Here is a 25,118-nt window from a genome sequence, read left to right as displayed (position 1 = left end):
ATGAAACTCGGATAATTAAATCAGCAAAATGTTGACGGAAAAATGGTCTTTATGAAGACTACAGTCAGTCTCTGTGTCAGGGTAGAACTAAGAATGAGAAATTTTCACTTGATAAATGTTAAGGTATGCTAACTACAGTGGGAAAGAAGGTGAGGAGACGTTTTCGGTGTCAGCCCTTCTTCAAAGCAAGAGAAAGAACCGAGGATTGAGATTTACATATGGAGAGGGGGGCGGTGGGGGGGGGGCTCTGGATGACAACAAGGATGGAGGGAGGGGCAGAAATGTAAGGGGTCTTCGATCAAAGGAAGAGGGTAATGGCCATCAACAGTGGAGGGGCACCATACCTCAGGGACGGTTAGGACACACGTCTCAACATTTGCTTGAGAAAATCCATCAAGCTTGCGTCGAAACCTTAAATCCACAATGAACAGCGTCACAAATGAAGACCAATTTTAAAATCTGGAGAGCACGAGCACAATGGTAACGTTTGCAGTTTCCAGGGTAAGCAACCAACGCCGAACATTGAAGCAACAGCGACCTCCAGTTCCGGAACCCCCGTGAACAAACAAACCCGTGAAGACGTTACCAAGGGGACAGAAAGAACGACGGAAACAAACAAGTAAGGACAACAAAGCACAAACAAAAAACGACTAACAGGAAAACACCGTTGTACAAGAACAGATGACAAAAATCAAATGACATGATAAAAGTAATGAACCCAAACCAGTTGGCAGTGCATCTTAAGAAGCTTTCAATGTGTGCCCAGCAGGGGATCGTAATGAAAAGCTGGCAGAGCCAAGCGCAGCGTGCTTCGGCGTCGTCCCACGCCTCCGGCATTGCGGCCGAACCTTTCAAGTGGTCAGTATTCTGTCCGCAGTCGTGTCCTCACGTTGAACATGAAAAACCGGCATGCTTTATTGCCGCAGCATCAAACGGCAATTTGATCCAGAAAGACAGGCCGTTCGTGCATAGGACAGGAAGTTTATCTGTCCCGTTAGCTATGCTGCGTTCTGTGGAGAATAAGCAGCCCCGACGCTTTGACCCAATCAAATCCCAGCCACGTGGCTGCGATTTCACGCGAGTGCTGTTTACAACCTACGGGCACAAGGGGCTCAAATCGTTACCGGGTTGCAGGTTCAAGTTCAGATCGAAACTTGATGAAGTGTTGTTGCAAAGCATAGACAGTAGCATTTTAGAATTTTTGAGATGTCAACCTGCCTGATCACATGCCAGTGAATTGGACAATGTGTCCAACTCTTATGTGTGTTTGATGTCCCACTTTACTCTCCGTCCTTTTTACGTGAATCGAATCCTCATTGTGTGACGTGTTGTTGCGAACACGTGCTATTCCTATCATCACAGCACCCATGTTACCTGTGCTACGTTCTTGTTCAGCAGGTAGACACCATATTCAAAGTGGACACGCTCGGCTCCCTTGGAATACAGCGGAAACCTGATGGTAATTGTTACGATATGAGAAACGAAAAAAGGATTGCACGGCACAACAAGAAATCAAAAATGAAAAAGAAAAGCCGAGAGTGGAGATAAAAGGTCAGAAGACCAAACAAATGAGAAAATACACCATTTAACAATTCAACTCTCATGATCCATCAAATGCAATTGCAATGTCATACTCAAGCCAAGGTCAAGTGTTCAAATGTAGTAAACACAACCATATTCCCCAACCAATACTCACTCCCTCTCCTTGTCTGACAGCTTGTCTGTGATGAGGTCTTGCACACGAGAGCGAGAGCCATGCTGCTGCAATGGATAGCGCAAGGGCACCTCCAAAAAAAGGGCGAGCATAGAGACCAGGTGCGCCGTGAAACCCAGCGCCACTGCAATGCTTGGGTCTTCCTTTGCTGTTCAACACAGATCAACAATAGTGTTGTCATCAATTTCATACAATGCCATGTCATTGCTGTACTCCAACCTGCATGGTGCCGTGCCTTTGCCAGACTCCCCCCCCCCCACCCAACCCTCACCTACCACGCGCGGTGCCATGCTGTTGCCGGATTCCACCTCCATGAAGGGTGCCATTGCGAGACTCCCTTCCCCACCCCCAACATGGCATGCCGTTCCCAGCCCCCCCCCCCCCCGCCCCACGTTGCACAGCACCATTGCTGGACTCTGCCCCCCCTGCACGGGACTATTGCCGGTGCCGGACACGCCCCTCCGTTACACCTTGGCGACACTGATAACGCCCCTCCGTGACGCCGGACACGCCCTTCTGCGACTCCGGACATGCCCCTCCGCGACTCTGGACACGCCATTCCGCGACTCCGGACACGCCCTTTCTCGACTTCGGTCACGTCCCTCCGCGACTCCGGACATGTCCCTCCGTGACTCTGGACACGCACCTCCGTGACTCTGGACACGCACCTCCGCGACGCATTGTCGACGCCGGACACGCCCCTCCGTGAAGCATCGCCAGACACGCCCCTCCGCGACGCATCGCCAGACACGCACCTCTGCGACGCATCACCGACGCCGGACACGCCCTTCCGCGACTCAGGACACGCCCTTCCGCGACCCCGGAGACGCCCTTCCGCGACTCCAGACACATCCCCCCACGCTGCATTGTCGACACCGGCCATGCCCTTCCGCGATGCCGGACATGCCCCTCCGTGACGCATTGTCAACGCCAGACACACACCTCCATGCCGCATTGTCGACAACGGACACGCCCTTCCGCGACTCCGGACACGCCCTTCCGCGACTCCGGACACGTCCCTCCGCGACTCCGGACACGCCCCTCCGTGACGCACTGTCGACGCCAGACACGCACCTTCGCGATGCCGGACACGCCCTACCGCAACGCCGGAAACGCTCCTCCACGATGCATTGTCGAGGCAGGACACGCACCTCCGTGATGCATTGTCGAATCGGACATGCACCTCCGCGACGCATTGTCGACGCCGGATAACACCCCTCCGCGACGCATTGTCGACGCCGGACATGCCCCTCCGCGACGCATCGTCGAAGCCGGACACGCCCTTCCGCAACGCCAGACACGACCCTCCGCGATGCATCGTCGACGCCGGACACGCCCTTCCGCGACGCCTGACACGACCCTCCGCGATGCAGTCGACGCCAGACAAGCTTCTCCGCGACGCATCGCCGAAGCCGGACATGCTCCTCCGCGACATATCGCCGGATACGCCCCTCCGGGACGCATCACCGACACCGGACACGCCCTTCTGCGACACCGGACATGCCCCTCCGCGACTCTGGACACGCCCCCCTGCGACGCCATGCAGACGTCGAACATGCCCCTCCACATAGCCGTGCCGATGCCTAACACGTCCCTCCTCAAAGCCGTGCCGACGCCGAACACGTCCCTCCTCAAAGCCGTGCCGACGCCGAACACGCCCTCCACAAAGCCATGGCGACGCCGAACATGCCCTTCCGCGACGCATTGTCGACGCCGGACACGACCCTCCACGACGCAGTCCATGCCGGACACGCTCCTACGCAACGCATTTCCGACGCTGTCACGCCCCTCCACAAAGCCGTGCCGATGCCAGACACGCCCCTCCGCGACACATTGTCGATGCCGGACACGCCCCTCCGCGACAAATCACCGATGCCAGACATGCCCCCTCCACGACGCATTGTCGACGCCGTACACGCCCCACCGCGACGCCGGACACGCCCTTCCGTGACTCCGGACACGCCCTTCCGTGACTCCGGACACGTCCCTCCGTGACGCATTGTCGACGCCAGACACGCACCTCCGCGCCGCATTGTCGACAACGGACACGCCCTTCCACGACTCCGGACACGCCCTCCCGCGACTCCGGACACGTCCCTCCCGCGACTCCGGACACGTCCCTCCCGCGACTCCGGACACGTCCCTCCCGCGACTCCGGACACGTCCCTCCCGCGACTCCGGACACGTCCCTCCCGCGACTCCGGACACGTCCCTCCCGCGACTCCGGACACGTCCCTCCCGCAACTCCGGACACGTCCCTCCCGCGACTCCGGACACGTCCCTCCCGCGACGTATTGTCGACGCCAGACACGCACCTCCGCGCCACATTGTCGACAACGGACACACCCTTCCACGACGCCTGATACGACCCTCCGCGATGCAGTCGACGCCAGACACGCTTCTCCGCGACGCATCGCCGACGCCGGACACGCTCCTCCGCGACACCGGATACGCCCCTCTGGGACGCATCACCGATGCCGGACACGCCCTTCTGCGACACCGGACATGCCTCCGCGACTCTGCACATGCCCCTCTGCGACTCTGGACACGCCGCCCCCACCCCCCCACGACGCCATGCAGACGTCGAACATGGCCTCCACAAAGCCGTGCCGATGCCAAAGACGCCCCTCCACAAAGCCGTGCCGATGCCGAACACGCCCCTCCACAAAGCCGTGCCGACGCCTAACACGCCCCTCCTCAAAGCCGTGCCGACGCCAAACACGCCCTCCACAAAGCCGTGCCGACGCCGAACATGCCCTTCCGCGACGCATTGTCGACGCCGGACACGACCCTCCACGTTCCTCCGCAACGCATTTCCGACGCAGTCACGCCCCTCCACAAAGCCATGCCGACGCCAGACACGCCCCTCCACGACAAATTACCAGGGCTGGATTTAGGGCAGGGCCCACAGGGCCACGGCCCAGGGCCCCGCGCCTCCCAGGGGCCCCGCGCAAACGCAAAGATCACAAGAAATTCTGCTATTTCCCCCCTTTTGTTTGTTTGTGAAAAAAATCGAGTTCGTTTGTGTAAATGGTCAGTGAATCATGAAACAAATACTCAATATCCCTGTTAATTTGGCATCTGTTTGGTTATGTTTGTCATTAATTTACATCTTTGAATTTACTTTTTTTCCTTTCCACTGATCATAAGAGCGCAATCTTAAGGTCTACCACAGAAATAGGTCACACGAAAAAAGTGAGGGTTTTCCCAATCCCAGAAAGCTATGGCCGTCTCAATTTCATTTTTGCAAAATTACACGCCCGCCCTTAATCTATGTTTGCTATGTACTGCGCAGGCGTACTGCTGGGGTGGTTATACTATAATTGTGTAATTCAAGTTTACACACCGGATAATATTTTATTATATTTATAAGGTGTGTCTCGGTGGCAGAGTGGTGAGGTTGCTGGCTGGTCACCTCAATGTGGATTCGGCGGAGTGGTTTCGAATACTACCGGTGGCATATGGAAATCATGTGTCATGGCCGAGACACGGTGGTTTCCTCCGGGTTCTCCGGTTTCCTCCACCAGAGAGACACACCTCGCAAGCTGTTCAGTAATTCAGATCAGCATAAACAGGCAATGTCGAGCCTGGCCAGCAGAAAATCATTGCAAGGCCGCGTTAACGCTGGACTAGTTCGTCAGTATGAGTCAGAACAGCACTACTGGCACGAAGTGCTACGACAGTGTGTGAATGTCCTCATGTTTCTATGTGAACGTGGTCTGCCCATCTGAGGTGACGACGAGATGATCGGTTCGGTACATAACGGAAATTACCTGGGAGTGATGGAGCTTCTGAGCAAGTCCGACACTTTCCTTGCGGCACATCTCCAGAAACATGCCAACAAAGGGAGCGGTAACATAAACTACCTCTCATCGACAGTATGCAACGAAGTAATCAATGTGTTGGGTAGAAAAGTTCTGAGTGCCATTGTAGCGGACGTTCGGAGGGCCAAATATTACTCCATATCGGTGGACTCCACTGCGGACGTGTCGCACACTGACCAGCTATGTCTAACCATCCGCTACGTGTTGCCAGAGGGGCGAGAAGAGCGTTTCTTGACATTCGTGCCCTGACTGAATCATACCGGAAAGGAGATCGCAGACGTAGTTCTTGATTTTCTCCAAACGAACAAAATTCCGATCTCTGACTGTCGCGGTCAATCGTACGACAACGCCAGCAACATGTCTGGAAAATACCGCGGCATCCAGGCGCACCCAAAAAGTCGTTGCGAATTCGCCGAGTTTGTTCCTTGCATGGCTCATTCTCTCAACCTCATCGGGACGTGTGCTGCTGAGTGCTGCACGGCTGCTGTGACTCTGTTTGGTATCGTTCAACGGCTGTATGTTTATCTTGTGAAGTCAACCTATCGTTTGCGCAAATATCGCGATGCACTGAAACACATGCCAGTCGTCAAGTGCTTGTCAGATACACGGTGGTCGGCCCGTGCAGATGCTGTAGAAGCACTGGCCAATGGATTCCAGCAAAATATCATGGTACTTGACGATCTTGCAATGGATGAACATCGAAACGCAGAGACACGGCAGTGAAACTACTCGAATCACTGACAGTGTTCGTACAGGACCTACGGGAACGGTTCGACGACTTTGAACATATTGCTATTGATAAATGTGGTCACAGCGAGTACGAAGACGATCAGCGACGTGTTCGAAGGAGGAAGCGACATCATGATGAAGTAGACAGCGCCGATGACACCCAGTTACCGCCCAGAGAGAGATTCAGGACCACATCCTACATACCCATCATTGATCAGCTAACAACGTCACGAGGAGATCACCTCAAGGCCTATGGAACACTCCGTCAACGTTTCTCATTCTTTTCAGAAATAACGACCATGCAGACGGATAAGCTCCACGACTCCGCTGCAGACCTGGTCAAGAGTTACCCGAACGAACTGGAACCTTCTCTGGTTTTGGAAATTGTACATTTCCAGGCATTTCTCAAGACGATGCAGACAGAAGACTCAGAAAAATTGTCTGAAACTACTATGTTTTCCACAATCCACAACTACGATATGGTGGCAGCATTCGCCAACGTGGAGATAGCTTTGTGGGTATACCTTTCAATGTTTGTCACGAACTGTACGGGAGAACGATCATTCTCAAAATTGAAAAGGATCAAGAACTATCTGCGTAGTACGATCGGCCAAGATCGTTTGGCATCGCTGGCCATACTGAGTGCTGAACACGAACTATTCAGGAGAGTAAGCACACGCGAAACAATCGAGGATTTTCGCGAATCAAAGCCAGGAAGAAGCTAAAAGATTCTGTAGGTTTTTAACATCTCGCAAATATATTGTAGCAATTACACCAAAGTGTGCAATAATGCAATCATATCTGCAAAAATGACAAAAAAAAAAAAACTTTCTGCATTGAGATTTGAGATGATACCATCACGTTTTGGTTTTGCGATTATTTTCTCTGTTCCGTTGTTTTCATCCATAGTGGTGTTTCTTGTATATAAACTTTTGTTACTTGTAGTTTCTGAAATACGTGTTTTTACACATAAACTGTGGTTTTTTCTTTTGCCCAGCCGAGGATGGTGCAGTTATATCTGAATACTTTTATAAGCATATATGAAGTAAAAATGGCTGCGGCCCCGAGAGGGCCCCGCGTACTTCTTAGTGCCCAGAGCCCCGCAACACATAAATCCGGCCCTGCAAATCACCGATGCCAGACATGCCCCCTCCATGACGCATTGTCGACGCCAGACACGCCACACCGCGACGCTGGGCACGCCCTTCCGCGACGCCGGACATGCCCTTCCGTGACTCCGGACACGCCCTTCCGCGACGCATTGTCGACGCCAGACACGCCCTCCCGCGACTCCGGACACGTCCCTCCCGCGACTCCGGACACGTCCCTCCCGCGACTCCGGACACGTCCCTCCCGCGACTCCGGACACACCCCTCCGTGACGCATTGTCGACGCCAGACACGCACCTTCGCAATGCCGGACACGACCCTCCGCGACTCCGGACACGCCCTTCAGCGACGCCGGAAACGCTCCTCCACGATGCATTGTCGACGCCGGACACGCACCTCTGCGATGCATTGTCGAGCCAGACACGCACCTCCACGACGCATAGTTGATGCTGGACACGCCCTCCACGACGCCTGACATGACCCTTCGCGATGCAGTCGACGCCGGACACGCTTCTCCGCGACGCATTGCCGACGCCCGACACGCTCCTCCGTGGCACATCGCCGACGCCGGACACGCCCCTCCGGGATGCATCGCCGATGCCGGACACGCCCTTCTGCGACACCGGACATGCCCCTCCGCGACTCTGGACACACCCCTCCGCGACTCTGGACACGCCCCCCCCCGCGACGCCATGCAGACGTCGAACACGCCCCCTCCACAAAGCCGTGCTGATGCCAAACATGCCCTCCACAAAGCTGTGCCGATGCCGAACACACCCCTCCACAAAGCCGTGTCGACGCCAAACATGCCCCTCTGCGACGCATTGTGGACGCTGGACACGACCCTCCACGACGCAGTCCATGCTGGACACGCTCCTCTGCAACGCATTGCCGACGCCGTCACGCCCTCCGCAACGCATTGCCGACGCCGTCACGCCCCTCCACAAAGCCGTGCCGACGCCGGACACGCCCCTCTGCGACACATTGTCGATGCCAGACATGCCCCTCTGACACAATCGATGCCGGACACACCCCTCCGCAACAAATCACCGATGCCAGACATGCCCCCTCCACGACGCATTGTCGACACCGGGCACGCCCCACCGCGACGCCGGGCACGCCCCTCCGCGACTCCGGACACGCCCCTCCGCAACTCCGGACATGCCCCTCCGCAAAGTCGTGCCGACGTCGAACACAACCCTCCACAAAGCCGTGCTGACGCCAAACACGTTCCTCCATAACGCTGTGCTTATACCAGAAACGCCCCTCCACAATGCCACGCCGATTCCAGAACACATCCTTGTACAGCGCCATGTCGATGCCAGACACGCCCTTTTGCAGCACAGTGTGGTTGCCGGGCACGCCCCTTTGTGACACCTGGCTATGGATGGACTCCCTTTCCGCAGTGCCGTGCTATGGATCAACTCCACTTTGGCTGTGCCATTGATGGCTCCTTTTACACGGTGCCGTACTGTTGGTGGACTTCCCCTCCCCTGCACAGCAAATTGCCATTGTCCGACTCCCCCCATAAGCGGCACTGTGTTTTGGCTGGATTACCCCCCCCCCCACCTTCCATGCACATCGCCCTGCCATTCGCATACATGCCTCTTCCTGGCACTGTGCAGATGCCTGACTCCCTTTCCTCAGCGCTGTGCTGTTGTCGGACTTCCCTTTGACAGTGTGAGGCAGCTCAAAATGTTCATTGCCACTTGTATTGTGATGACAGTTTCATTTTAGTGTGCTACAGAGTAGCAAAATCACACCAGGAAGAGCATTTGTCCATTGGATTTCTTGTTACTCTCTCGGACAAAAGAACACAGAGAAAAGAGGGGATGGGTATGGGGAAAAAAAACAATATGAAGAAAAAAAATGTGCTGAAAAAGAAAAACAAGTATTAATTGAAAACAGCTGAAACGTTACAAGGAAGAAAAGAGAATTAGCCTTATTGCTTTTTGCACTGCGGGACAGCCAATTGGCCAGCTGTGTATGTCAGGAATGCTTGCGGCTCAGCAGATCCTACAGCACTTTGATGGACGTCCAAAATTGATACTCCTCATTGCACGTTCTCATGACAGCAATGTGTGCACATCCATCAAACCAAACCACTAAAATTTCATCCTGATGGAAGCAAGCAGCTCCTCGTGAAACACTATATTGCCCAACTAACAGCCCCCCTTCCCCACACCCAAAAATAAAGATCGACAATCATGATGGTCCAGAATCATTTGGAAGCAAACAAAACCAAATCCAAGGTTTCTTGTTGACAAATCACCCAGGCAAAGCAAAATTTGGACGACATGCTCGACATACTTGTGGTTATGGCGGACTGGATGGACACCGAGACCACAAAAAGGGGTTTCTTGTTCAGCCCAACATTAATCCTTGCGGAAGAAGCAGCACGCAAGCACAAATAGATCCTTTTATCAAAATAAACCACAACTGTGACTGCAATCACCACAAGTTTGCGTGTGCAAGACAAGATATGCAACATATATAGTTCATGAAGGAATGGCAAAAAAATAAATAAAATATGGGGTGAAAGGTTCAAATCTGGACCCTCTGATGGATTGGTCGTGTTAAAACATCTCATTGAAGAATACAAACTTGCCTGTCTATCTTACAAAGCAATCTCAATGTCATAAACGTCATCGCATAATTACACAACTTAGCTTGTCCAAGAGCCTTCTTCCCTTGTATTAACCCTTAAATCAATGTCCTGGGATAGGAGGAGTAAGGCACCGGTTAGAGGGGGGGGGGCACAGCTTTAAGCTAGCTTCTCAAAGCTATTCCTTAAAATCATGCAGGCCTCCATGAAAAAATAAAAAGAAAAGAAAGAAAGAATGAGAAAAATGAATTTTTTTTTCTCATTTCCACTTGTATCCTGGAATGGCATGGCAGCTCAGAGGTAATAAATTTGACCACAAGTTTTCTTGGATTCAATCCCTCAATGTAACTGCAAACTGTCACACCGGCGCTTTACGGGCAGGCTATTACATCATGGCGCACGCCATCCCTTTCGAGAGAACTTTAAGGAAGCAGTCTCATTTGCGATCCTCCCAGATCCCACGGTATCATTCGACAAAGAGTGGGACCACGCACCACGAATAAAGATCGCAACGTTGAGCTCCCGAAGAGGTAGGAGCACCACGGGGGCAAAAAAAAAGGAGTCCAACGCGCCGACGGATCGGCTTGGCAGAACCTCTTGGTATAGCAGACGCTAAACAGCTTCCCCCGTACGAATCCGCAATCAGAGTAGCCACAGCAGTGGGTAGACGAAGAGCAAGTTTTCATCGCAATCACAGAAGCGATGAAAACATTGGACAAGAGCATGTTCAAGAAAAAAAAAAAAAAGACGAAGTTTGTTCCTGATGAATGAGGAGTTCATGAGAAACATGCGGAATGGCATTGCGGTGCAGCCCAACCACCGGAGTTCCCTCTTCCTCCGATCACGTGCTCAACCCCCTCCACCGATAGACAACTCCAATCTCATGCAAACAGGAAATTCATGAACATTAAGAATGTTAAATTGCACAATGTATGATCAAATTACTGAACTGTTTTCTGTGGACGAGTCTGGCTCATATCAAGGGGAGATTTAGGAATAATGTACATCGTGTGTGGCCAAACGCTCATCTCAGCATTCTTAGATTCCAAGCTGAAGTCAAAATGGACTTTCCCTTAAATCGAGTGATCCGAGATTGGAGTCAATTTCCTCCTCAATCTTGTGGGGAAGAAATACGAGATGTGCACAAGTACTGCGGGCACTAAATGCGCACACCAAACTGCAGCACGAGGTAAGAAGAGAGTCGAGCATTTCACCACGGAAGGTCTTTCGAGTGAGCCGATTAAAAACGGTGCTCACCGAAGAGGACGTGAGCACCGGGCCAGCAAAGTATGACGTGGGGTGATTAGTGAAGCCCAATTTAAAAGCCAAGACGAAGAGACAGCAAGCAACTGTGTATTCAGGAGAAAAACCAGAGAAGTACTTCATATTGCACTCGAGGGCAGCTTCCTGAAAATGATGGAGTTTCCGCATCGATCGATGACAGGAATACCTATTGGACAGGATATTTGGCACATCATGCCTGTGGAGTGCCGAATGCACAGATCACACAAGACGGGGACAATGCGGCACAAAACGGCCTACTTCCTTCAGACACCAAGGGATTCTCAACATCCACAAGCGATGCAGAAGGAAGAGCGGGCTTCAGTCCACGTTTGCCGGGTGGCGTACTTCAAAGTGCAACACTCTCTGCTCGGCCCACGTTACATCAGCGGTTTTTGGTCCAGGCCAACCATTGCTGGGATCAATCCAAGACGACAGACAGATTCCAATCTTCATCACTTTCTCCCATCACTCGGTTAAATGGTGCTCCCTGGGTGTCGAAGCAACTGAAATGTTTCACTCTGTAGTTTTATGCTGAGTGAGAAATAAACAATCCAAAGTTGCTCTGCTCTGCGACACCATTTTCTATCAGCTATTTATGGCGGAAAGTGCCAGTGAGCAAATGCTAAAGAATGTCAGACGTTTTAAACGTCTGAAACGATCGCCTCAAAAGACAGATAGTTCAAGCAACTCCCTCGATCAAGGGTGGAAAAAACAAAAAAGGAAAAAAAAAGAATGGAGTCGGGAAATTCAAAGCAGTTACGTCTGCACTCAGTCGAGTCGGTTCATGACAAAGGGCATTTGGAGCCAAGGCCAGTGGTTGGTCTGAGACCTTCGTTCGAATGCTATCTTCCTTTCATAGTGCTACGTCGAAGGCGGCGAGTCCTCTTCAAGACCCGACAGGTTGTTTCGCTCGACGGCTTTCTCGCTTAACGTTCACGTGGACCACGAAAGGGCGAAACAAATGACTCGCTACACTTGGACCCCGTTACAAAAGGCCAAACGCCGATACAAGAATACCCGTAACACTGAATTGGTAAACGATTCCGAAGACGAAACATTGGCATCCGTTTCACAATCGAGTTGCTCCGCATGTGCAGGTGCATTCCGTGGTACCGGGTAGAGAAATCCCAGCCAAGTGGATGGTCAAGGAAGCTAATCAATACCGCATGTACCACGAACAGCGGGTTTAAACCCAGTTTAACTCGACGCGCGATAAACGGCCAAAACTCGTTGCACTCCGTTTTACGTTCACGCGACGGCTGTGAGCCGTTGTTTAATGAAAACAAGTTCATCGAGCTTTCAAACAATTGTGGAGGAACATTTCAGCACTTTGCATTCAAATTCCCAGATGCAACTGCCTCACCAAGGTCACCGGCAACATATGACCGAGGTGTTTGTGCGTGACCGCTTCAATCAAGACGACGCTAACCTCACGGAGGGACAGGTGCGGGCGGAGAGGTGACCCGCGTTGAATTTGTGTCAAAATGTTTGACAAGCCACGCACCCAGATATTACCAGCGCATGAGCTACCTTGAAATGCAGATGCACAGGTGAACCATTACCACCGACCAATGGAAAAACGGCTTCGTACAGAATAAATCATCTTCTTCACGATGTGTCCAACTCGTAGCAGTTTACTGCGGCGGATGCCGTTTCAAAACGATCGATACCGAGTTTGCCACAATGCCGTACAAGATGGCCTCGTGCCACGCGGAAGGGTTAAGAACCAGAATCGATGCGGCACTGCATCGACATCGGCCATTCACACCGATCGCGTCAAGATGGTTTCATTTCTACCAATCCGGACGGTCAACTCGGAGCATCTCACAATGGAGATTTGGGGGGGGGGCCTGGAGAGAGGGGGTGGACAGCTGGTTTTGACCCATCATAAAGTGCTTGTGTAAACATGGAACAGTTTGTGATCCACAACCAAGGAACCAAATCTTCAAAATACCCGAGAGGGACAATGTGATAGGGTCCAAAATGTACAAATTGCCTGCGATAAAAGAAAACTCAGAATCGAGCTTTTCGACAACATTCTACGTGTAAAGCCGTTAAGTTTAACCACTTGTGGGATTTGTGTGCGAGAGACAGCCGATGACAATCCCCATCAGAGAAGAGAGTCGACTATACAAATGACCGGGTGAAGTACCCCCCCCCCACCTTCTTTTCTCTTTTCCCACTACCCTTGACCCTCCAAAAAAAAAAAACAGGTATAATAAAAGGAAAGACCAAGGGGATTAAAAAGAAGAAAAAGTGAGCGCAATATGACAGATATCTGTTTTCAATCACCGGCTCCATAAAAATGAAAGGGGCAGAGCGAGGTTCTTATTGGTGAAGAAAGCACGTGGTGTGGTGCGCCCCACAGTATGTCCGTGGACACGACATGACGCGGCATGCAAGTCGAAAACCTAACGGGAAGATAAAATTGCACAGAATGGGAGTGTAAAGAAAAGGAGGTCACGGACGTTTTGCAAAGGACGTCGTCGCAAATCATGTACGCAGTCGCTCTATCACGGATGAAATTGTGGAGATGGGGAAGAGGTGGCTCGGAGTTTTCGCGAGAAAGTCCTGGCGAAAAGTGAGGGTGCTGACAAAGAGTCTGTAAAAGGTGGGAAAGTGATGTGGAAAAAAGCAATGAGAATACAATCGATGCGGGAGATGAGATGCAACGTGGAGAAGAAGAACGCCGCAGATTCCAGCGCCTGATAAATCGCTGCCTTTTGAGCACCCGCTGCGTCTGCAGCACCGCAGTCCTGCTGGCAAGGACAGACTAGGAGTCACCGGATCAGCACTCCACAGGAGGCCAGTGGGGGGGGGGGCAGGTGGTGTGGAGGGAGGGATGAGGGTTTTCGGCATTGAGGGGGGGAGGTGGGAGGATGTGCTAAAGAAGTTTCTATCTTCCAGCTGTGCACCAGCCATGTGCTGTACCCAGTATGAGGTACAACCTCCGTCGTAGCTGACAATGCACGACAGAGGAAACATTATACAGCAGGAGGATTGTGGCTAGGCAGACACTATTACGTGTAAAGCCAGACATTGTCCTCCCATCGAGTGAAAGTCAGCATCCTGACACCGCACCTTAGCCTTTTCAGAACGTCCTTCGTTGTGATGCGTGCCAAAGCACCTATTCCAAACGTCAGGATACTTCAAAGATTTTCAGGAACCTGAGCACAGCTTAAAGCCGAGTTTCTGTGAGGGTCCAAGGAGTCAGTATTTTGCAGTATGACCTAAGGGACCTGCCAGGCTGAGGAGAATATGAAAGCACTCTCATATGTTGGCTTAACAGATGACTGCCTGAACATACTTTTATGTTTTCAAATTTCTACCTTTTCTGCCTTCGCTCCATTTAATGCAGGATACAGCGCTACGAGCTCTTTGAGACCCTAGAGGATACTATCAAAAGGTTTGGATCTTAAGCTCGGCTGAGGGCCCCGGCACGGAGCCACAAGCTGCAAGAGAGCCGGGGTGCAGGATTAGAGACTTTACGTTGCGTCCCTCCCTCCTCGAACTCGTACATATCTGAAACGAATGTGAAAAATCATCCGGTCTGACAAGATGAAACAAAAAGGTTGACGTGTACGTATTGGGTCCGACACGTACACTGCACGTATAATGGCTGCGGAGCGTGAGAGGCACTTGGTATACGAGAACGAGCATGGGGTTCGGAAGCAAAACAAAAGCGGTTTTTGGTTAAATTGCAATTCACCAAAGGTGGGAACAGGCAGCTGCGGAGGTACGATCATCGCGGACGACGCCCTGGGTCTTCGAGAGTGGACATCACCAAGCAGATTCCACAATAATGTACGGACGTTCAGGTTAGAACTTGGGAATGTACATAAAATAAAGTTTCAAGGAAGTGCTGAGTCAAAACACAAGAGGTTCCAATCCCCTACAAGCCCTGATGGATAAGGACAGACAAAAGATGAAGGTCTACAAATGACAGGAAAGGAAGGGATAGAGGGAAGGAAGGGGAAAAGGCACTAACAGTGCTCCATTCGAGGAAATGTAATTGTTCAAAATCTTCAGCCCTGCGCTTTTGACCTATTGAGATATTAAAAAAAAAAAACAAGAGAAAACAATTTGAGTGACCATATGATCTTTCAGAGTCCAATTTGGAGTTTTTCCTTATTAAGTTCAAGACAGAAGCTTGTCTTTTGGATTAATCTCCTGCAAACTAAGGGTGTGTGTGTGTGCGTGTGCGTGTGTGTGCTGATACATACCTTGAGTACCTCTTAACTGGAATGGTGACCATGAACACCTGTGCCATATTATCACTTGCTGCAGGGGTCCTGAACGACTGGTGGTGCCTGCCACACATCCACTCTGTTCAGGTACCCATTTCCAATGAATAAGAACTAAGCTACAGCCAGGATGATAACCCTCGACATTAAATGAGCAAAAGGAATCAATCGGCTGCATCTCAAAGTTCTCATGAACTGGTAATGGGTACCTAAACAGGGTGGGGCGGGTGGTAGGACCTCCCAGTTGGTCAGGACCCCTGCAGCACGTGATGGTGTGACACAGGGGTTCGTGGTCATCGTTCCAGTGAAGAGGTGCTCGAGCTGTATACTCCAGCAAAGTGTCAGTTCACGTTCCTTGAGGAATCCACTCTGTGCACTGTTCATGGTCAGGAAACCAGAAACACACCTGTGGATCGATTCCTTGTCCTAGACTAGAGGGTGGGCTCCTGATCTATCCCCCCCCCACCCTACCAAAAAATGGTTGTAAAGCAACGCCACAACTGACACTGCATTAGGCAGTTGTGTGTTATTCACAGACTGTAATGGAGCTAGTTTGCCCATTTCATGTAGAGCGAATGCACTTGCGCACCACGCACCACACACATTGTAATTGAACAGTTTCAGGTATTTGCAGGCAGAAAGTCCTGTTTCAGGTATTACATTTGGCAGAAAGTCCCTCAATCATATTTTTCATGATCTCTGGAAACCACTACCGCTAACACCACCACCACTGCCACATAACACACCATCCAGAATCATCTCGAGTCAACTGGCTGTTGATTACATGAAGAGATTGTGACTCAACAAACACCTGCTATGTTAGTTCCCCCTTGGTAGTGCAAGCAAAAACTGCAATTGCTGATTTTGCCAGGAAGCAGACCCGACCTTCTCGAAGGATAACGCAATCGCCAAATAACTCACGAGGCGGTGTGTGCTCACGTCCTATTTACACTGCCGGGATCGAGTTGCAATGTGCATGGCCGGCTGTGAGAATAGAAGACAGGTGTGTCCAAGAGATGCGGGAGATTATGGGTGGGGTCCCACCGGTGCACCCGCACACTCGCTCGAAGTGCTACGCAGATCATATTTTAGTATTGGATTCAAACTACAAGATGGATGGGGTGTAGTGGGAGTTGGGGAGGGGAGGGAGCGAGGAAGGTTGGAGGGGGAAATGAGTTGGAAGTTTCAACAAACTCTTTCACACAACACGAGCAATGAACCAGTCACTTCGCCAATGGAAGTTGAACAACTTAAGTTCAAGGGGGTCGGGGGGGATCCCCAGTAAGCACTTTACACACACATTTACACAATGATGTCATACCAAACACAGATTCTGTCAATGACTGATTTCGATTGAAGACTTTCCTCCATTACAACCACTTCTACATAATGAACCCCCACAACCCTCTACCCCCTCAACCCAATACCCCTCCCTTCCCTCAAACACCTTGATACGAGGCTTTTGCCCAAAGGTGGCCCAAACCTCTATTTGTCGTCATGCCTTGAGTCTTTTGCCAGCGATACCAAGCTATTAGCGGGATTTCTCCAAATGGCGAGCTGCCTTGCTGCTGATAGACGGGCCTCAAAAGGTACTCCGACCCAACCCGTGGCTCTATTTGTTTTCACACCCAGCTAAGTGCATCGCTCTTCGTTTACATAAAAAACACAAACCTGACAAGAAAATTGATAAAATTGCCATGGTCTCATGGACCCAGGAAGGCCCAGCGCCTGATTCGCCAAAAAAAAAAAAAAAGAAGTTGAAAAAGAAAGAAGAAAAGAACGGAAGCAAGCTTTAATAGGGGGTGACAAACGTGACAAATTTGAAGCAAATTGCCAAAAATTTTGAACCGCAGAACTCGACGCCAAATAAAGCGGAGGCAAGTGGCCGAGTCCGTAATTCCAGGCGCTGTCAGGGCCAATTTGGAATAAGATTGCGCAGCCGCCCTCTCGGCTTTCCCAGGGACGTGGACAAAACACTTCGAGTGCGAAGCGGGCAGCAGCATGTCAGATGTCGCACAGTGACCGGGCACGGGCAGGTAACGAGCGACAGGAGAGCGGCTCGGACATTGGCAAAGGCCACGAAAAACGAGCCAATAACAGGTAATTCACAGCTTCAAGGTTATGAGGTAGTGTTCGCTTTGGAATACAGGCTTACTGATGTATTAAAATAGATTTACCATCGTCTAAGTCCCCCGTTGGCCATCCCACGCCGCTCACTCTCTCTCTCAGCATACGGAACAGTTTAAGCGCAACCATGAAGTAACAAGCTGTTTCAAACAACCTTTGTCCTGATGTTAACGGTTTATCCATCACTGAAGAATGTCGAAAGATGAGGCAAGGTTGGACGAGGGTGATGAAAACTTTTTCACAAACAAAAAAAAAGACACACAAAAGTTGCAAACGGACCATCGGTAAGCAAACATAACAAAGGTAAGTGGTTTTGGGTGGCAATCGGGGAAGTAAAGGATGAAAAAACATGGACCGTGCATAAAAGGGTTGTCGGAGAGTAACGTTTTGTTCGGTTGGCTGGGAAAAGCTTTTGGCCAAAGTCTTTCACGAACCTGCTTGCGAGGCCTGGCGTTTGACTTGAAGGTGGCAGGGATTTGTAATTTGTTCAGGTTGCCGGCGATAACTCGCCTGCCTTTTTGCGAAGGACACCATGGGATCTTTTACGTCCACTGCCTAAAGTGAGCAGAACGGACAGCCGGCTGGACACCCACCTGAAGGACAGGGCCCCTCACGGACGATGCAAAGCCACGCCTTCCAACCGACAGTTTATCGTCAGGCCAAGAATCGAACCCAGGCTATACAGGTCAAAGGTAAGTCCAAGACCTCCCTCCGTACCATTGTGTCGGACTGAAGGAATGGTAAATAATCATGATAATGAGAGAAGGGCGAGACAAGAGTAAGAAATTCCTGAGGGACACCTGCAAGCGTGAACATAACACACATGGACGGGACGAGGACGTGACTGCACGAAAGACAGCAGGAAAAGGAAGGTACATGTCTTACCATGAAAGTTTTCTGAATTCGGAAGTCTCACTTGACAAATGAAGTGATCATCTGTTTCGCGCTGTGGGAACATGAACAGTATGGCAACATATTCATTAGGACAGGGTACAAAACCCAACGGACTTACTTTCATCTGAGCTTTGGGGCCGTATACTTATAACATACATTATCGCAAGGGGCCCGGGGGTAGGGCAGGGGTTGGTTTCGTGAAAAGGACAAAATGAAAATGGAGAAATGAAATAGTTAGGAAGGACGACGGAGAGCGAGGAGGGTGGATGGTGGTGGAATTCCATCGTTTCCGCAGACGTAACAAATAATGGCCCCAAAATGCTTCACACCATTACTAAATCATCAGATTTGGAAACCCTTCATTTACACAATCCCATTGTTACCCAGACTGGTTATTGGGGATCACACGAACACCATCGCTGAAGGGCTCATAGCATCGAGTAAACCCCTACTCTGCCACCCTAATAGTTCGAAAGCTGGACCCATTTTGGGAACCGTACAACTTTGACCCCCTAATGACCAAAGACCAATGCAGGTGAATTCATTCAATGTGTAACTCATGGTGAGGAGCAGATAAGTGAACAATGAAAGAGGGTTGAAGGGCCGGACCTGATTCTGCGTTTTGATCACAGTTATGGGGTAGATGTGGCTCAATTCCGAGAAAATCTGACGGCGGCGTTGAAGCAACTGAGAGTTTATCTTCTGTAACTGCTGCCTGGTACAGACACATACACGGCACCACCATAAATCGTTACCAGACAATCTAGCCTCGGAACGGAAAAACAGGGAGACTTTTGTAAGGCACGGGTTTTGATGAGTATAACAAAACCCCACCATTGCTCTCCTTTGTTAGGAAATATCAATATTTTATGCATTCAAAAAAAATATGTTGGATTCCCACCCCCCGCCCACCCCTCCCCAACCCCACCCCCACAGGCGACTCCACGGCCCTCGTTTTATTGACTGCCCCGCCTTTCTTTCGTTCTCCTTTATACCAACCCTTCCTTTGCATACATACGTACGATGTAGATGGCTCCACAATTTCATGGCAATCGGTAATAAAGAACAACATCAACCACCAATCTGTTCCAAAGCCGAGCTCACAACTGAGCGACCAGTTGCACAACTCGTTGCATGCAACTTGATTGCATGCATGCGTTTATTTCTGTGACCAGATGCAAACAATTTATGTAAGCGGTCGCTTTCGGTGGAGACGTGCCCGACACATGAAAACACCGGACGAGCGGCTTGTAGGGATGGATTTTATCACGTGTACATTCACGAACGATAGGTTGTTAAAATGCCGACGGTGCACGCACGGCCAAAGGCTGGAGCCTTGTTGCGCTACTGCGTGCATAGATGTGGGCAAAACGGTTGCACGTGATTGGGTCGATACGATTTGGAGCGATCCGGTTGCGCAACCAATCGCTCAGGTGTGGCGGGCTTCGTACACCTGATCCTGGTGAAGACAACACTTGCGTTTTCAGGCAAGTATTCAGAGCAGCATTCTGGTTTCAAAATGCCTCTCAGCATCAACGGATGTTATTGCAGAAACCATCAACTTGAGTCGATATTAATTAAATCGGTGTGGGGGTTAAGGGTTCGATGACACTTAATTGTGGGGTTGATGTCAACCGCTCTCCGTAAGCGGAAGAACACAGACAACAACGCAACAGACGTACCTCTTCTCCGCAAGCTTTTTCAATTTGTCCCGCAGGCCGTCATGCTCCAGCTGAAATGCACTTTTATGCTTCTCGATGACGACCTCTGTCATTAGGGGGGGGGTGAGGGGGTCACGAGATAATAAATGGAACAGTAGATAATCGTCTTAAAAAGTACATCAATCACACCACCCCTATTCTCGCAGAATACACTACACACCTGGCATGTTGCACAATATGTGAAAACATGCAGGGACGCTGGAAAAGCATCTTCTCCATGACATTATAAAACACTATAGGTGTGCTCTTGAAATGACATTTTAACACTCAATCCATCATTCACATACCTGGCTGTCCCCATGGGGGAGTGAGGGGGGATAAAGAGGGTGGGTAGCATTGAGCTGTTTTTAAGCCAAGAGGCGACATTTTAAGAAACGAAAGCCAAGGTATAAACGAGCAACAAGATAAAGCACAGAAGTGGCTGAAATGTTAGTGAGTACAAAGCACGGGGTATGGACAGTCATGGGAGCACGCTAGCATGGTGAAGCAGTTCCCGTGTCGGTGTTACTCCGGAGAGACGCGCGGAATTCATCAAGAAATGGAGTCGTGATGGTAAAAGCTCCTGCAGCGGGTGTGTGAGAATGCCAGGTCCACGGAGCGGTAACGATGTTACTCAATGCGTTGCCATCGAATGCGATCAAAGAGAGACGACATGGTCAAGGCAAAGCTACATTGGGTGATTTGATGTCCTGCACGCTGCTTCGCTCTGGAGAAGAAGATTAAAGAAAGAGCGATTGGTTTAGAGAAGCCGAAGGTGTCGGTGGTTATAAGGACTGCTGTGGTAGGGGAGGGGAATTGCAGCAAGAGGGTTGAAGACAAGGCAGTAGAGTGGGGGCACGAGTGGAGAAAGACCTGGCGATTGTCCTCGGCGGAACGTTCCTGCCAAGGCACGTCTGCCTCGGACCTCACAGCGTGGCCGGGGAGAGCTTGGCACAGAGCCCGACAAGCTGCCGACACAACGCAGAGCTCTCTACTCCCCACCCTCTTCCATCTTTCATTCCGACTCTCTCCAACCAACAACTCAACCTGCTGCTTCCAACGTCCAAGTACCTGGGATACCTTCATTTCCTAAATCTTCAAGCGATAGTTAACAACCTTTCCTCCTTCACCTTCAATCAATAATAATAATAATAAGGAATGAGGATCAAAATGTGTTGCCATTATCAAAGCAATTCTAATGCAGAGACAAAGTGCACACCAAGTTTAGTTGGAACTCTCGCCTCTTTCCGAAACACAAAATACATTTGTAAAAAAAAAGTCAGTATTTCCCCAATCGCCTTGAGCTACTAGACTTTCAATTCTCAAATCATATTGTTGGCCCAAACCCAATTCCCCAATCACCAATCCAGCACCAACACGATGCAGATCCCCAGCTAAGTCACGATAATGTGCACACTCGGGACCGTAGACCCTCTGCAAGGCTCGCTAACCAACCTCTTTCGGCATTTGAAGTGCGTGCGGCTGCCAGTGCATTCGTAAGCCGAGAGAGATCGCGAACTTGGCGGTCCAGCTCTGAACGCAGGGTGGCAACACCGAGAACCAGTATCTCCTGCTCCTTCAGCTGAATGGGAGGGGGGGGAGAGAAATGGCATGATCAATGAAGGGGACTTGGAAATTCCATTACTCTGCAAATGATAAATAAGTCATTGATCCAGCCATTTGTTAGGCGGCTACAAAGGCCAACAAACATACTCCATGGAAGACCTGGCAATGTTATGGAGACCCTCCAAGTACAAAACCACCTCCCAACAGTGTGTTTAGGTATTTGTGGTCATTGTGATGAAAGGCATATTAGAGAAGAGGTAGCAAGTTATTATGGATCACAAATGTCCTCAATCTATGGAAGATTTTAAAATCCATCATGGCACTTAGAAACCTTGTTCCAGGGAGAGGAAGAGAGGGGAAGGAAGAGAGAGGGAGGAAGAGAGAGGGAGGAAAGAGAGGGAGGAAGAGAGAGGGAGGAAAGAGAGGGAGGAAAGAGAGGGAGGAAGAGAGAGGGAGGAAGAGAGAGGGAGGAAGAGAGAGGGAGAGAGAGAGAGAGAGAGAGAGAGAGAGGAATATGAGCAAATAAGGAGAGACAGCCAGAATTGCAGCTCGGAAATGAGCGACGGCAAAGTTTGCCCACGAGCAGCCATTGAGGAGCCTTGGCAACAAGCCCACAGACGCGTGGTCGAGAGAGAGAGGAGAACCCGTCGTCAAAAGCTCTCCCATAGTCAATCCGCCTGCCAATCATTTCCATTTCACCCTTTAGGTTGTGCCCCTCCCCCATACCATGGAACTAGGGAAATTAAAACAGCCCTCAATCGTATCTGGCCTGCGGACAGGCCACACATTGGGGGAGGGAGGTGGGGTGGGTGCGATGGGAGGAGGGATGTCCTTTTCCAAATTTACCAGAAAGCCCTGATGGCAGCTCCTGCTACATGGTGCTCAGGGACCTTCTGGTTTGGCTACGATATGATAATCTCGTTCCTGTTTGAAAGGAATCATTTTAAATGATTCGATGTTACATTAAAGGAAAATTAAGCAGCATCTTGACACGCTCGTTCAGTGAGTGGCTTCTGGAGTGCAAGACACTCGGCGGGAGCGATGGGTAGCCGAGCCTTTTGGGCTGGTCAGTCTCAACACGGATGCTGGGATCGTATCGAAACGACGTTAGCCGTCGCAATCAACTCCTGACGATTTTAAACAGTCCTGGAATTGCATCAAGCGGCATCAAAAGCAACAATACCAAGATCATTAGAGGGGAATGGAAGAAGAGCAGATAAAGTGGGGGCTGCAAGGAAGGACGAGAACGTTTCGACGTAACAACGCGGCACGTTGAAACGCAGGAATTTTCATGTTCGTAACTCGTAAACAGCTCACCTGTTCACCCCCCCTCTCTCCCCCGAGTGCAGCATCCAAAAACAGCAAGCATTGTGCAATCACTGAATTTTCAGAAAAATCTGGCAAGATAGCGAGATGGCCTTTCAAGCACTCGCAACAAGACCGTCGTCGGAACAGACGTGAAACCTGTGCGCAACTCGCAATTTTACTCGTCCGTCTAAGCCGCACTCATGATGTGCGTGTGTGACAGAAGAAAAAGAAGAGGTCGAAGAAGACAGATGTTGGTAGTTTTTGTTGTTAAAAATAAATAAATAATAATTTTTTAAAAATTGAAAAAAAAACAAACTTCCAATTGTATCCTTTCTGTCCCAAGCATCTTCCCTCATCAGCCAGTGGGCAAGCAGTAATTTTTGGCTTCCTTTAATTCCGGGTGTTGTATCATCAAAGCCCTGTTGGGCAAACCTCAACCAATTTCCACACCAAACGGTACTTAACTTAGGAGTCGAGATTCAGGTGAACAACAACATAAGGCTCTTAGTAAGCACAACACAAGGCCTCTCGAAATGCGCACTGGGACAAGATGTTACAAATGTCAAATCTGCGGGTATTCTCCTTTCTATCAAATATAATTTCCACGAGATCTGGACCCGATGAATGAGAAGCAACACTCTTGAGGATTTCACACCGGGACGACGTGACCGGAGGCCGACCCTGAGTGGAGCCGGCTTTCCACAGATAGGTTAGGGGGGGAGGGACCAACCCCGTAGGGAGGCCGTATAGCACTGGTAGATGAAATCAGGGTAGTTTTCACCAATAGTCTTCATCATTTACAACACGGCACTTGAAAGCGAAGAGGTTCAATCTCGCGATGCAATTTTTGCTCGGTGAAAAGATCTTTGCAATTCCCATCTGGGCTTCCGACATACTTGACTGGAGAAGTTAAAAGAAATGAAGAGACTTGCGCAAAAATGAAGATAACATCTTCAGGGAAGGTAGTTGTTGGAAAATGATGTTCACGCCAGGTGTGCCTACCTTCGTAACGCATGCATGCAACGGACAACATTCGACGGAACGACAAAGTCGTGAGTAAGGAGTCCGAACCGACTTTCCAAACAACTCGACCCCAAATGCGAGACGACGCTGCTCCTCCTCTCTCGATGATCACTGATGCACATCAGAGACCCAAAAACTTAACCAAGAGGTTAGGAAACCAATCAATTGCGGACGTGGGGGAGGGGGAGGGATACCACGTCTAGACTCGTGGAAGAGCGAGGTGACGGGGTAGAGGGAAATGCAATGACAGTGGGGAAAAACGTGGATGAATGAACAAGAGTAGGAGAAAGAAGATGGAAGGCAACGGAACAAACTACAAATAGATAGGAAGAGGTTAATGAGGAGAGAATTTTTTGTTTTTTTGCAGTAGAAGAATATTCAAAGAAACTTGGACAAAGCAGAAGGCCGTTTGTCCCTTCGTGCATGCACTCGATCTAAACCCCCTCAACCAGATCAGTTGACTTCACTTTGACATACAACCAGGTTAGTAATATTAACTTTATCTAGCTTAGGTGACATCCAACTCGTAATATCCATAAGCCTTTACCGATAACCTATCTTTCCCAATTCCACACAAAGGAATCAACTTCGGTAGAGGGTACAAGGACACCACGGCCTACTCAGAGATGGCTAACTTTAAAGGTTTACAGAATTTTAACTTTATCTTTGTGAAAATAAACTCAAAAAAAAATTTTTTTTTGAAATCACCGCTTTGATAACTTCTTTTCAGAGAAAAAAAAAATCTTCAACAGAAGGTGTTGATGTACACGCGCGTGCACGCGGCTATGCACGCACTTTTATCGGGAACAAATTTGGACCAGACATCTCAGAGGTGAGCACACGAACAGACCTCGGCCTACACCACTTGGTATTCCACTATGGTCTTCCATCAAAGTATGAAGCGGTTTTGACCGCTCAGTTTCTGAGTTCCGAGAGGCTCGGGTGCGCTAAAGCCGACAAGTGAGAGATATATTTCACTTCGACAGTCCAG

General features: G+C 50.2%; 1 protein-coding gene across 1 annotated transcript in view; it reads right to left on the bottom strand.

Moving 5' to 3' along the window:
- The window catches only part of UVRAG (UV radiation resistance associated), an 86,985-nt gene that overhangs the window by 9,224 nt on the left and 52,643 nt on the right, over nt 1–25,118 (bottom strand). The window contains exons 8-13 of the mRNA XM_085862606.1: nt 21,686–21,812; nt 20,213–20,297; nt 19,140–19,245; nt 18,522–18,582; nt 1,697–1,862; nt 1,375–1,453 (exon numbers count right to left, since the gene is read on the bottom strand). Of these exons, the coding sequence (XP_085718732.1) occupies nt 1,375–1,453; nt 1,697–1,862; nt 18,522–18,582; nt 19,140–19,245; nt 20,213–20,297; nt 21,686–21,812 (624 nt within the window). The remainder of the gene's footprint in view (nt 1–1,374; nt 1,454–1,696; nt 1,863–18,521; nt 18,583–19,139; nt 19,246–20,212; nt 20,298–21,685; nt 21,813–25,118) is intronic.

This window comes from Eptatretus burgeri, chromosome 17, assembly GCF_056783735.1.
Source record: "Eptatretus burgeri isolate ZD-2024b chromosome 17, Ebu_testis_v1, whole genome shotgun sequence".
NCBI classification, from domain to species: Eukaryota; Metazoa; Chordata; class Myxini; order Myxiniformes; family Myxinidae; genus Eptatretus; species Eptatretus burgeri.
Note: the sequence above shows the minus strand (reverse complement) of the source record. Positions and strands in the feature narration are given on the sequence as shown.